The sequence below is a fragment of the Arvicola amphibius genome, chromosome 2 (genome assembly GCF_903992535.2).
Source record: "Arvicola amphibius chromosome 2, mArvAmp1.2, whole genome shotgun sequence".
Taxonomy (NCBI): Eukaryota; Metazoa; Chordata; class Mammalia; order Rodentia; family Cricetidae; genus Arvicola; species Arvicola amphibius.
Window position 1 is genome coordinate 26,637,823 of NC_052048.2, and position 12,846 is coordinate 26,650,668.

At 46.2% G+C, this 12,846-nt stretch overlaps 1 protein-coding gene across 4 annotated transcripts in view; it reads right to left on the bottom strand.

The window, feature by feature from the left end:
- The window catches only part of Slc6a13 (solute carrier family 6 member 13), a 35,497-nt gene extending 32,130 nt beyond the window's left edge, over window positions 1-3,367 (bottom strand). Inside the window, exons 1-3 of one of the 4 annotated variants that reach the window (XR_005284438.1) lie at window positions 3,245-3,286; window positions 1,198-1,310; window positions 785-991 (exon numbers count right to left, since the gene is read on the bottom strand). Coding sequence is in view for 3 of the 4 variants with exons in the window: in XM_038321021.1 (XP_038176949.1) it covers window positions 785-991; window positions 1,198-1,222 (232 nt within the window). In the remaining variant the exon portion in view is untranslated. Of the gene's footprint in view, window positions 1-784; window positions 992-1,197; window positions 1,311-3,190 lie in introns of all 4 variants that reach the window. The other 3 variants (XM_038321021.1, XM_038321022.1, XM_038321024.1) reach the window with 3 other exon arrangements.
- Window positions 3,368-12,846: the final 9,479 nt, after the last annotated feature.

Below are 12,846 nucleotides of genomic sequence, written 5' to 3' on the forward strand. Positions count from 1 at the left end.
TTCATCAACAGAACAGGATGGTTTCCTAACGCACAGGTCAACTCGATGCCCTTTAGTATCTGGGGACTCTGTCCAAGGCTTCCCATAAAGGTGTGGACATTCCCTGAATATGAATTAGTGCAATAACCCCAGAGGGCTTGAAAGGAGAATGAGAAGCCAGTACAGAAGTATGTGTACACACACACACACACACGTGCACACACACACACAGAGAGAGAGAGAGAGAGAGAGAGAGAGAGAGAGAGAGAGAGAGAGAACCTTAAAGGAAAAGCCAAGCCATGAGGGTCAAAGATGATACTAGTTAGAAGAGTTGAGAAACAGGTGGTACTGGGAATGTCATGGTACCAGCTGAGGAGTGGGCGGCAACACAAGGCCAAAACTGAAGAATCTCAAGCTCCCAGAAGAGTTTGGAAGCAGCAGCAACATCAGTGTAGCTCCTATTATTGAACACTTTATGGATGGAGTTGCCAGGCCTTACAACAACCTTGATAAACAGGTACTACTATCCTGATTTGCAGGAGCAGCCAATGAGACTCTGAGGATCAAGATCACACCAAGTAAGAGCAGAGCCCGAATCCATTCTCATCAGGATCAGAGCCTGTACTCACACGACTAAGAGAGAAAGCCCTAGGACACTGCTTTAGCTAGGTCTCAGTCTCCTGCAATGCATCATCAATGACCTGTCAGGGTCCGTAAACGCCAGAGTTCTATGCCTTTATAGAGCTTCCCATAGGGACAGTAATTCTCCTTCCTGGGTGGACTTGTGTGGCATAGTGACTCTCACCTCCCCCATTCTTGTAGCAGAGATAGGGAAACCTCCAGACGTTGCCTAAGCCAATGATCTCTCCCGCCACTGACAGCACAAACTCCATCTTGTTGTTCCAGTGCTCGCGTTCCAAGGTGCCATCTTCCTCCACCTTCTCCATGGCTGGACACACAGGCTTTGTCTCTCCATTACTGGTTGTTCCCGAGATCCTGTTATCCATCCCACCTGGAAAGCAAGTGGAAAGCCCTGTCACTGATAGGAACCCCACAAGGAGAGCCTCCCCCTTCAGGAAATTCCCAAGGGAATTTCTTCTTCTATTACTTCCTTCTCAATCCTCCAATCCATTCCTTCTTGGCGCCCCTCACTGGCAGAGCTGGGGAACAGCTCCCGAGACTCCCTGTTCCCTTCACATTGAGGAAGAAAGCACTGACCCTGTAGAGCCACCTTTGCTTCCATGATGCTTGTTCTCTGAGTTCATAGTCTGTGATGGTCTGCACTTTCCCTTGCCTTCCACACGTAAAAAACAATGCAGTCTCTTTATAGCCTAGGACCAGAAAGGGGATGACAGTTGACATATTGTCAAAGCCACTGATGTCCCTTGCAAAATTTACCCTAGGGAAGTAACTGTGACCATGGGGAAAAGCTCTGGTATTGAAGATGTTGAATGCTCATAAGGCCAACCAAAAAATACTGAGAGAATATGCATGCTAAAAATAATGGAAGGTATATTAATAAGGTGTGGTAGTAATATTATGAGCTTCTATGCAATCATTAAAAAACTATGCTATGGGAAAATGCATATTGAAAAAAAAGGGTTGTGTGCTACAGAAAATGAGATCAGTGTATATAGAATGATGATGTTTGCCAGACACCTTTCACAGTATTGACATGCATTGAAAGATTGGGACGTCAACCACGATGTTTCTTTCTTAGTGGCGGCATCATAAGAATGTATTCCTAGTCTATATCTTTACCATTCTGACCAAAAAAATGTCTCCAGCAGGATACTGAATGAGACCAGTGACTGAATGCAGTAAACGGAGCTCTCTAAGAATCCACTCCTCAGTCCTTCATTCCTTCTTGAATCAACATACATGGGAAAAAATCTCTCCTTCACTCTATCCCTCATTACCCCCTCTTCCGTCCCCCTCCCTTCTCCCCTTCCTCCCTTGCTCCCTTCCTCTCTTCAGCAATAACAGCATAGCAAACTGTTACCCTAGAGACAGCGACATGAAAAAGAAGTCCTAACTCTCAACTTCTGACTCCCAGAAACACCCTCCTCTAGACTGATATTGAGATTGAAGATAAATTCAGGTTAATTTAAGTTTAATGAGCAGCTACTATGGGCTAGGCTAGGCTAGGCATTTTACACACATTCATTTCTTACACCAGTCCTATTCTTGTTGAGAAAATCGAGTGAATGTATGCTAAGTACCTGAAGTCGTTGTAGATGAAATCAAGTCACTATTGCCTCATTGGTGGTAAACTGTATGGAACTTATGCCAGCCTGCACTCCCTGGAATTCACTTACATTGGCTGCCTTGCTTTATCAACATATTTAATGTTAGTATTTCAAGTGATTCCCTCCTCGTTTTATACAGTGGCCCCTTTTGTTTTGGTTCTTGTTTTAGCTTTTGTTATTGCTTGTTTGTTTGGTGGTTGTTTGTTCTGAGACAAAGTCTGTAGCTCAGGTTGTCAAGTTAGTGGAACATTCTTATCAGGAACCCCTCCAAGCCACAGGCTTCCCTTAGCTTCTGCCTCCAGCCCTAAGGACTGAAAAAGTCAGCCCCAAAGGCAGGGAGTGGAACCCACCACTGATTATACAACCTAGGGAGTGGGCTTCAAAGTCAGCTGGGAGCAAGAAGTCTCTCTGCTGATCAAACTCAGTCTTCTCGGCCTCATGCTGCTCCAGCCTCCCCTAATTAACTAACTAACCATCTAGGGAATGTCTTCCAGCCAGGCAAAGCCACCCCCACTTGGCCTCCTCGCCCTCCCAGCAACCAAGCAGCCAGCACTCCTCTCCCTCAGCCCCATGAGAGTTGTTTCTCAGGGGCAGTTGAATGAGCATAGGCTGTGGGTTCTCCTGAACTGGGTTCAGACCTCACCCATTTCCAGCACTACTGCCTGCCCGCCTCCAAAGAGGTTAATGAATAACACAGTTTGCTCATCTGAGAAAGTGGGAATGATGGCATAGGCGCTGTAAGGCTTGCGTGCGGAGATACGTTATAGCTTCACAACTTAAACTCCGTGACTTTCCTCTCCAATTAGGATTCTCAGTCCCTACTCCTGTCGCCCCTCAAGTCACGAGCCACCCCCTTCAGAATGTCAAGAGAATCGTATGAGCTGTTTGCACCTGCACACCTAAGAGTGTCAGGGGACATCAAAAGCCCTTGGGTTGTCAGTCCATGGATCCCACCAACTTACGTTCTGAGGCTCAGAAACAAGCAAAAGAGAGAAAGAGCAGAAAATATTCCGAACCTTGGTGAAGTTTCTGCCTGAGGTCCCGTCGGAGAATTCTCGAGGGGGCCAGGAAGGTGCTAGCTATTTAAAGCGTGGCAGGAGACCGCCCTGTGGTGGCTGTAATCCTAAACTTGACCAACCCACATTCCGCCTCCTGCCTCCTGCCTCCTGCCTCCCTCCTCCCCCTCCCGTGCTCTCCCCTCCCCTCAGCCACCAGACAATCTGCACATGAGTGACTTCCGGGCCAGGGGACTGTGTGTGCACGCTAGCAGTTCAGCCAGTTGCTTGTGATTTTACCACAGCATACTCTCTCCACATAGCCTGCGTGCCCTTCCTTTCTGACACTCTGGCCCCTCTCTAAGGGGATCAACCAGTTATCATATCTTTCCACAACTCAAGGGCTCCTGGGAATCAATATTAGGTGCTTATTTGATGAAGTGCTATGTGGATTAATTTAAAGGTATATTGATCTTATCTGATTCCAAATCGCATTCTGAAGGAACAATGATGGGAATGGGGGGAGATCGAGGTCACTAAACATGAAAACTACTCACATGCACACACACACACACACACACACACTTCACTTACATTGGCTGCCCCGGTTTATCCACATATTTAATGTTAGTATTTCAAGGATACTCTCCCCATTTTATAGACATAAATTTATAGACATACATGTGCACATACAATGTTGAAAAGTTTGAAAAAGGTTCACGAGTTAATTGTGGTTGCACTCAGAACAGAGTTGGCTGAGGGACCAGTAGCAGAGGAGATTTTCTGTTCTTTTTGATGCTCCAGTATTATTTGAATTCTTTGACAATGTGCTAGTACTCCTTTTTTTTTTTAACCGCAATCAATGAAATGTCTAGGTTTAAAACAAAGTCATCATGGAAGATTTGGCAATGTGAGGCAGACAGCCAGTCAGGGAGACTTTCTTTCCAGTCGGGAATGACCCAAGGAGGTGGCATGCTGTTGGTTCAGCTGCGAGTCGCAAGACTAGAGCGCAGTCTGGGCCCGGCCACCTGCTCCAGGGCAGTGCAGCGGGAAACTGCAGAAGCTTTGATGCCGGGCAGTGCAGGGGCCAAGGGCTGCATCTGTCACTTTCGAGCTTGACGTTTTGAACAGAGCATTCAACTTCTGAGACTCTTCTTCTCATACCTATAAAATGGAGAAAATGTTGCCTACCTTAGGAAAGGGTGTGAGATTTCGGGAGAGAGTGGATCTAACAATGTAGCGAGCCCAGCAACAATAACTGGTGCTGCTATTTATCCTCAAACAAGTATTCACAATGAGCTTCATGGAGATTATCCATTAAAATAAGATTGTACCTTTCTGTTGTTATTTATGTGTATATTCTATGTATGTTTGTATACAAGCATGTGGGTGCCCTCAGTGACCAGGGAGAGGGCTTCAGAGACCTTGGAGTTGAACTTGTAATTAGACGTGAGCCCACTAATGTGAGCACTAGGAATTGAACTCTGGTCCTCTGGAAGAGCAGCTAGTGTTCTTATCCACTGAGCCATCTCTCCAGCTCCTGGAGATTATTCTCATGTTTCAGCAGCCCCTTTTTCCTTCCTTCCTAACCACCCATCTCATCTTAAGGGTTCTCAAAGATCGGCTGCAAATCTGAACTAAAAACCCAAAGCAATGATCGACTTCCTAGGCTGTGCTAAGTGGTGCTAACTAGCAACCTAAGAACTGGCCTACTAACCGTTATGAGCGGTGGGTTATGTACTCTAAAATTACCAGGCAGCTGGAGTTTACTTGAGACCTAAGAAGTCCAGCAGTGTTGCTTGGCTCTCTGTGACCACACACGCACTGACGGGTTTCGTTTTTAGGAAACACTCGCAGAGATCAGAGCATCCTCGGAGTCACCTTCTGCTGTTCTCGGGTTGCTCTAACATGGAGGAATATCGACTCTCCAGTTTCTTTACATAACTGCCACTGCACTGCCTTTTTCATGTTCTTTTCTTCCTCCCCAAATGCTTATAATCCCCAGTTTCTTTTATTTATATCCTGCTGTGACTGACATTTTTCCCTGCTCAGTCAAGTGATGGAGAAGTAGTTTGAGAATGATTGGTAGAGCCGTCAGTGATCATCTTCAGACTTCCCATCCTGGGGTGTCACTGACACAGGACCGGGTGAAGCAAAATGACCTCCTGGAAAAGCTTGGTGGTTGGTACCAAGTTCATTCTGGGCATATTTAATGCCTGTGTGTCCCGATTCATTCTTCCAGGCACTTTCTGTCTCCACTAGGAGCAGAACGAGAGCAGAAGAATCTTTAAGATGTGCGGCCTGTTTCTAAGAGTGTCTCTGAGCAGCAGCAATGTCAGCAGGAAAGTGGCGGCGGAGGACATGTCAGACCCTCTCCTGCTCATTCACGGACGACCTGAGCCCTTTTCAAATAGACACTGATGGGAAGAAAGGAGCGAGTAGACTCGCCTAACGACCCCTAGCAATGACTCTCTGAGATGACAGAAATCCAAGAGACAAAATAAATAAAGGTAACAGCATATGGTGACCAAAGAAAATGTCATTCATGTTTGTGGTCACATAAACAATAAAGTAATCAAGTGAATGGGAGAGAAAATACGTCTTTTCCCTAAAATAGAATTGTGTGTGTGTGTTATATATATTGAATTATAGTTAATATAGATATAATATAGTTAACAAATGCAGAAGGAAGTGCAGGAATAGGAAATCACCATTGGGCCAACAACACCAGTAAAACCTGTGAATAAAAGTTTGAGGAAGAGTAGAATGTTCATAGCTTCTAAGTAATTTCCCCCAAATATTTGTTCACTACAAAGGGAAAGATACTAACTTCCTGGTAGAAAGGCCAGTGATCAAATGCAGCATCCCTAGTCACAAAATATACTGGTAACATTCACACCCCAATGCAGGCGCCATACGCGGCTGTTCTACCAGTAATTCGACTTGATCATGAGAGATCAGCACAGACCTCCAAGCAAAGGACATTCAACACAACGGTTCTTCATTCCGTCCTGTCTGTGACGATTAATGTGGCGTGTCAACTGGACAGGCATCCCTGTGAGAAATTATCCAGATCACGTGGACGGAGGTGGGAAAGCTGGCCCTGAATGCAGGCTGAACACTCCTCTGCTTCTTAATTGCAGCCGCAATGGGGCCACCTGCCTCCAGCTGCGTCCGCCTTGACGTCCCAGCCATGCTGGACTGTCTCTGCAAACTGCGAGTCGAAACTAAGCCTTCCCTTGGGTTGCTTTGGTGAGGTGTTTGTCACGGCGGAGAAACAAGAAAAGCTGCATAGATGAGTTTAGGATGCAGGGGGATCTTCGCTGGGTTACTGCTGTTTTGAAGAGACACCATGATCATGGCAGCTCTTATAAGCATGCAGTAGTGGTAGCTCGCTTACGGTATCAGAGGTTCAGTCCATCATGGCGGGGAGCACGCTAGCACGCAAGCAGACATGGTGCTGGGGAAAAAGCCAAGTGTCCTACATCTTGACTCAAAGGCAACAGAAGTTCACTGACTGTCACACTGAGTGAAGCTGGAGAAAAAGAGACCTCAAAGCCCACCCCCCACAGTGACACACTTCCTCTAACAAGGCCACTTCTCCTTCTAGAGCCTTTAGGGACCACTTTCAAACCACCAGCAGGAAACTAAATAATAATGATAATAATGATAATAATAATAATAAAAGATGTATTGTGGGAACTTGAGATCCTGAATTGGAGTGTGGATAGCATCTTGGACTAGAAAGAGTCATCAACATACACACACTAAACAAACAAATAAATAAATGTAACCTTAAAAGTTTAAATCTCATTAGAAATTCCTTTGATGGCCCATGTAGTCTATAATCTGCCCCCCAGCACTCTGCCTTCTCTAGTGAAAGAGGAAAACCATACATTTTCTCTTAAAGCCAAAAGAGTAACTGTATTTTCCAGTTATACCTGGGTCTTCTATTCCCTAGTTCCTGATTCCTTACCCAATTCTCTGAGCTCAGAGAGAGCGTTACAAAGTTTCACAACAGCCTGCATGGGAAGCTCTTGGCCAGGTTAAGCTAGCAAGGCCACTGCGCAGCCCCTATACCCTGACCAGCTAATGAGTCACGGAAAGGGACTACGGCAGAGTGACATATTTAAAAATATGCTGACGTCGTGTTACCCTCACCCTTATTGCTGCAAAGAGCCTGAAGCATTCACCTATGATTGTCAGTGCTGGCCTCTGGCAGGTGAACGTAGACCCCACACAGTCTGAACACACTTTGTCTTTTACTCTTGTCTGAGGAAACCAGGACCGGTAAGAGCAATATCGCCACATTCCTCTCTGGTTCCCTTTCCTCTGGACTTAGGAGAATGGTCTGGGGAGGGGGAAGAGGGTGGTGGGGATTTATCTCAGAATGGGCTTATGTGTGATGATTCTGAGGAATGGCCGGGAAGCGGGGCTATGCTCTGAACTGAATGCTGTTGAGAAGGGCGGGTAGTTGTATGCTTGGGTTTCTCAATGGATCTTCTGAGAAGGAAGAAAGAAGGAAAGCTATATATGATTAGAAAGAATAGCAGTTCATGTGTCTGTATGACTGCGTGTTTGTCTATGTGTGTATTTCTCTGTGTGCCTGTGTGTGTCTGTATATCTGTGTGTGTTTCTGTGTGTATATTTCTATATGTGTTCATCTTTGTATGTGTATGTCTGTGTGTCTGTGTTTGTGTTTCTGTGTGTCTGTGTGTGTGTTTGTGTGTCTGTGTGTATATTTATGCATGTGTGTGTTCGTGTGTGTGTCTATGATTGTGCCTGTGTGTTTATGTGTGTGTTTGTGTGTGTTCATGTGTGTGTATCTCTGTGTGTGTTTGTTCATGTGTGTGTGTCTGTATGTGTGTTTGTATGTCTCTCTGTGTGTGTCTGTGTATGTTCATGTGTGTGTCTGTATATGTGTCTATGTGTGTTTGTGTGTGGGTGTTTCTGTGTGTATATTTCTATGTGTGTTCATCTTTGTATGTGTATGTCTGTGTGTCTGTTTGTGTTTCTGTGTGTCTGTGTGTGTGTTTGTGTGTCTGTGTGTATATTTATGTGTGTGTGTTCGTGTGTGTCTATGTATGTGTCTGTGTGTTTATGTGTGTGTTTGTGTGTGTGTTCATGTGTGTGTATCTCTGTGTGTGTTTGTTCATGTGTGTGTGTCTGTATGTGTGTTTGTATGTCTCTCTATGTGTGTCTGTGTGTGTTCGTGTGTGTGTCTGTATATGTGTCTATGTGTGTTTGTGTGTGTGTGTTTGTGTGTCTATATGTGTGTCTGTATGTCTGTGTGTGTTCATGTGGGTGTGTTCATGTGTCTGTGTGTATATCTATGTGTGTGTCTGTATGTCTCTGTGTGTGTGTCTGTGTACGTGCATCTGTGTGTGTGTCCATGTGTCTGTGTATTTCAACGATGTTCACGTTTTGTCACTGTTCGCTCATGGTCACAGAATGGCCTTGTTTGTATCTTGATCCATCCTGACCACAGAACGTTCACTAGAAGACTGGGTCCAGCTATGTCTGGCCAGCTCCTGGCACCACTGAGGGCTCAACAGCATTTCATTGCTCTAGCTCCCAGCTGGTGGGGGCTTCCTTTCTCTCGCACACCGTAAGCACACACACTGATAAAAGCCCTTCAGTCGGCCTCTGGGAAGAAGAATCTGTGACTCAAGGTGATGCACTCGGGTCCCCAGCTCTTGCCCCTCTCTCCTCTCCTCAGGCTAAGCCACTCTCTCGCTCCTGTGGTCGTACCCACATTGCTTAATTAAAACAGCAAAGTTCTAGACCACACTAACATTACTGGACCATTTCCTCTTCATTCTTCCATAAAACTAAGTGATTTTAACTTTCATAACCATGTCATAAGTGTTCTCCAGGAGTCTGGAAAAAACCTGTCTCCCACTGGATCCTGGAACTTGGCCTTTCTGCTGCTGCTCTGCTTTTGACGTGGCCTCGCCTGCCCCTGGACTCTCCCTGCCTTACTGCAGATGTTAGGTTCTGGCGCTGGCCAAGCCCGGGAGTCTGGCTCCTGTCTTCACTACGCTCTGCTCCCCATGGTCTTTCTCTTTTTCAAAATATGGCCCCCTGTACCCATGTCACACCTCCATGCCCTCCGTCATGTGCTGTCTTTTCAGATCCTGCCTGGTTCCCAAGAACCAGCGGAAGCCCCACTTCTGAGAAGTGCTCGGTCATCCATTCAGCCGGTGCTGACTGTGCTGTCACCGAACGGTGACAATCTGAACCTCCTGACTTCTGACCGTCTCCCTCATCTTGCTCTTCAATTGCTGGCCATGTGGGAGCCTGTGAACCTTTTTAATTTCTTAATTAAAAAAGTTTGAGAGGTTTTTTTTTAGAATTTCCTACATGAGTACAGTATTCACACCATTTCTACCCCTCCGTCCTCGCTCCAACTCTTTCCATTCCTTCCCACCCCCTCTCAAAATGTTTGCTTCTTCTTTAATCACCAATGGTGGACACATACATAAGTATATGCACATAAACTGCTAAGGCCTTTCGGTGTTGTTCATACATATTGTGTTTAGGGTTGACCATTTGGGATTCAATAACCTACCAGGAAGCTCATCCCTAGAGAAGACTGATCCTCCTTCACCCAGAAGCCATGATTGCCTGTAGTGGGCTTGGCTTGTGAATACCTTTAAAAGAAAAGAAAAGGAAAAATCTTTTGTGTCTCTGTCCCCAAAGGCTACAGTAGAACTAAACACACCGTAGGAGCTCAGGACACGCCTACTGGCTGGTGGCCATGAGATTTTCACTGTGAGTTGGCACGTTGATGCGCATTCTGGGAAAGGAAGGGATGAAGGCGAGCATGCATTGCCTCCCAAGCACACCTACCTCTCCCAGCATCTCAGAGACAGTGCTGTCATTTGCAGTGCCTTTCAGAAGTACACAGGTCATCCAGGAACGCAGCAGTCTGTGGCCTTTCCTTGGTGTGCGCTACTGCATGACAGTCACCTGTAGCAGCATTTCAATTGTATTTTAATAAATAAAGACTGCCTGAAGATCTGAGAGTAAATCAGTCCTATGGTCAGCTTTACAGACCAGGTGATGGGGCAACACACACCTTTAATCTCAGTAGCCATAACACTAGCTGCCATAGAAACTGGGTGGTGCATGCCTTTAATACCTTTAATCCCAGTAGCCACACTAGCTGCCATAGAAACTGGGCGGTGCATGCCTTTAATGACGGTGTTGCCTGCCCTAGAGAGGATTATAAAATAGGAGGAAACAGCTCTCAACACACAGTCTCTTTCTGAGATTCCAGGAAACAGGATCGCCATTTCAGACTGAGGTAGAGGTAAGAGCCAGTGGCTGGCTGTTTTGCTTTTCAGATCTTTTTTTTTGGTTTTTTTTTTTTTTTTTTTTTTTCCGAGACAGGGTTTCTCTGTGGCTTTGGAGCCTGTCCTGGAACTAGCTCTTGTAGACCAGGCTGGCCTCGAACTCACAGAGATCCACCTGCCTCTGCCTCCCGAGTGCTGGGATTAAAGGCGTGCGCCACCACCGCCCGGCCTGCTTTTCAGATCTTTAGGTTGTACTCCTAAAGTTTCTGACCCTGAGCTGTTAACTGTGCTTCAGTCCCTAGACTCACCCAGAAAGTTCTTGAGAAAAATGTACCTATCTCTAGACATTATTTGTAATCAATGTATGACTTTATACTTTGGACCACAACTCAGATTCTATTTAGCATCCCTAGGGTGAGAGCCAGGGAGACATCTTAAGGCCCCACGAGTAATTCCAATGCACAACCAAGGCTGATATCCACCACCCTCAAAGAACGTCAGCTCCTCAGTACTTGCCTCTGAAGGGCCTAAGCACTGAGGAGAGGCAAACTTGTACCCTTTCCAAGTGAGATCACACGCCACTCAGCAACTGCTATTGCTTGGCTCCTGAATGTCCTCCAAAGCCTGTATGTTAGCCGCTTGGTTTCTATTCTGGAGTTACTGGGAAGTGGCAGAACCCTTAGGAGTATGGGGCTCGGTTAGAGGGAGTCAGGTCACTTGGAGACATACCTTGAAGGGACTGTTAAGGCCCCTATTCATCTTCTTCTTTGCTTCTTGGCTGATGTGGGAGAGCAAGCTGCAGCACAGAGTGAATCCTTCCAGAACGTGTGGCTTCACCACAGACTCCAAGCAACAGGGCTAAAGGAGCAGGCACCGGAATCCCTGAAACTGTGAGTCAAAGTAAACTTCCTGCTTCTTAAGTTGTGTATCTCAGGGATTTCATTACACTAACTGACCATATCTAAAACAATAATATTAATTCTCAGCAATTTAAAAAACATTTAATCATCACCTATTGTACATCAGTTCTCAAGCTTGTCTACCCATCAGAATCTCCTGGGATGGGTTGAAGACTTTACTGAGATTGTCACTCCCAAAGAATCTGATGTATATTGTATACTGCAGCTTGATAAATAAACAAAAAAGCTATCTCTATTGGGCAGCTGAGTCTGAAAACTCCTGCAGCCCAAATCTTGCTTCTGTTAGCTAATTTCTCACTCTGTCCCCTACAGGAGGATGCTCTACAGCTGGATTCTTTTTCAAAACCACCTCAGCTTCTTTAAGATGAATAGCCCCAGTCCTTTCTATCGTCTCCTGAACTCTCTTCGCATCATTACCAAATTCCCACTGCTTGTCTCTGGATGCTGTCCAAGATCCTGACATCCCTGTCAATCTCTGGCATCTAAAACTTCCCCACAGTTGCCTCATGCCACGTTCTCATGGCCAGAGAGGCAACTGCATTCATGGTTCCTCTCTGTCAAGGAATTCATCATGCAAAGGTGGGCTTAGCGGCCCACGCCTGTGATCCCAGCTATGAGGAGGCTAAGCCAGGAGGGATCGTGAGTTCCTGGCCAACCTGGGATATTCACCTGTCAAAGAAGAAGGGGAAGGAGGAGGAGGAGGAGGAGGAGGAGGACGAGGAGGAGGGGGAACCCATCAAGCAAGAGTAGTAGACCAAGAGAAGTCTAGGATAGCCCAATAGCCCGACCACTAGAATAGAGTTGTGCAGGATAGCCAGTGCAGAGAACAGAAGGGTAAAATGAAAAGGCACGGGTGAGAATGAAATAAAATTAAAAGAATAAGAAGCTGGCCTTGGAGGCAGAGCTGTACAATAAGTTGCTCACCTTCCTGGACCTGGGGGGAGTTGGGAGGACCTTGGTCTCAACATAGAGTAGGGAACCCTGATGGCTCCTTGGCCTGGAGAGGGAGGGAGGGGGGTATGGGTGGAGGGGAGGGGAGGGAAGGGGGAGGAGGAGGGGAGGAAATGGAAATTTTTAAATATAAAAAAATAAACCATGAAAAAAAAGAATTGTCCTGAATGTGACACTAAGTGTAACCTTTAGTGACCCATTGCCTTCCTGGGCCTGTCTCCCAACTGTAACGGGAGAGAATAAGACTGGGTTCCTAGCCAGGTGGTGGTGGCGCATGCCTTTAATCCCAGCCCTGGCAGGCGGATCTCTGTGAGCTCAAGGCCAGCCTACAAGAGCTAGCTCCAGGACAGGGTCCAAAGCTCCAGAGAAATCCTGTCTCCAAAAACAAACAAAGACTGGGTTCCCCCTCTAGGCTATTCTTCAGCTTTGTGTCCTCCATACACAGCTCAGCCCA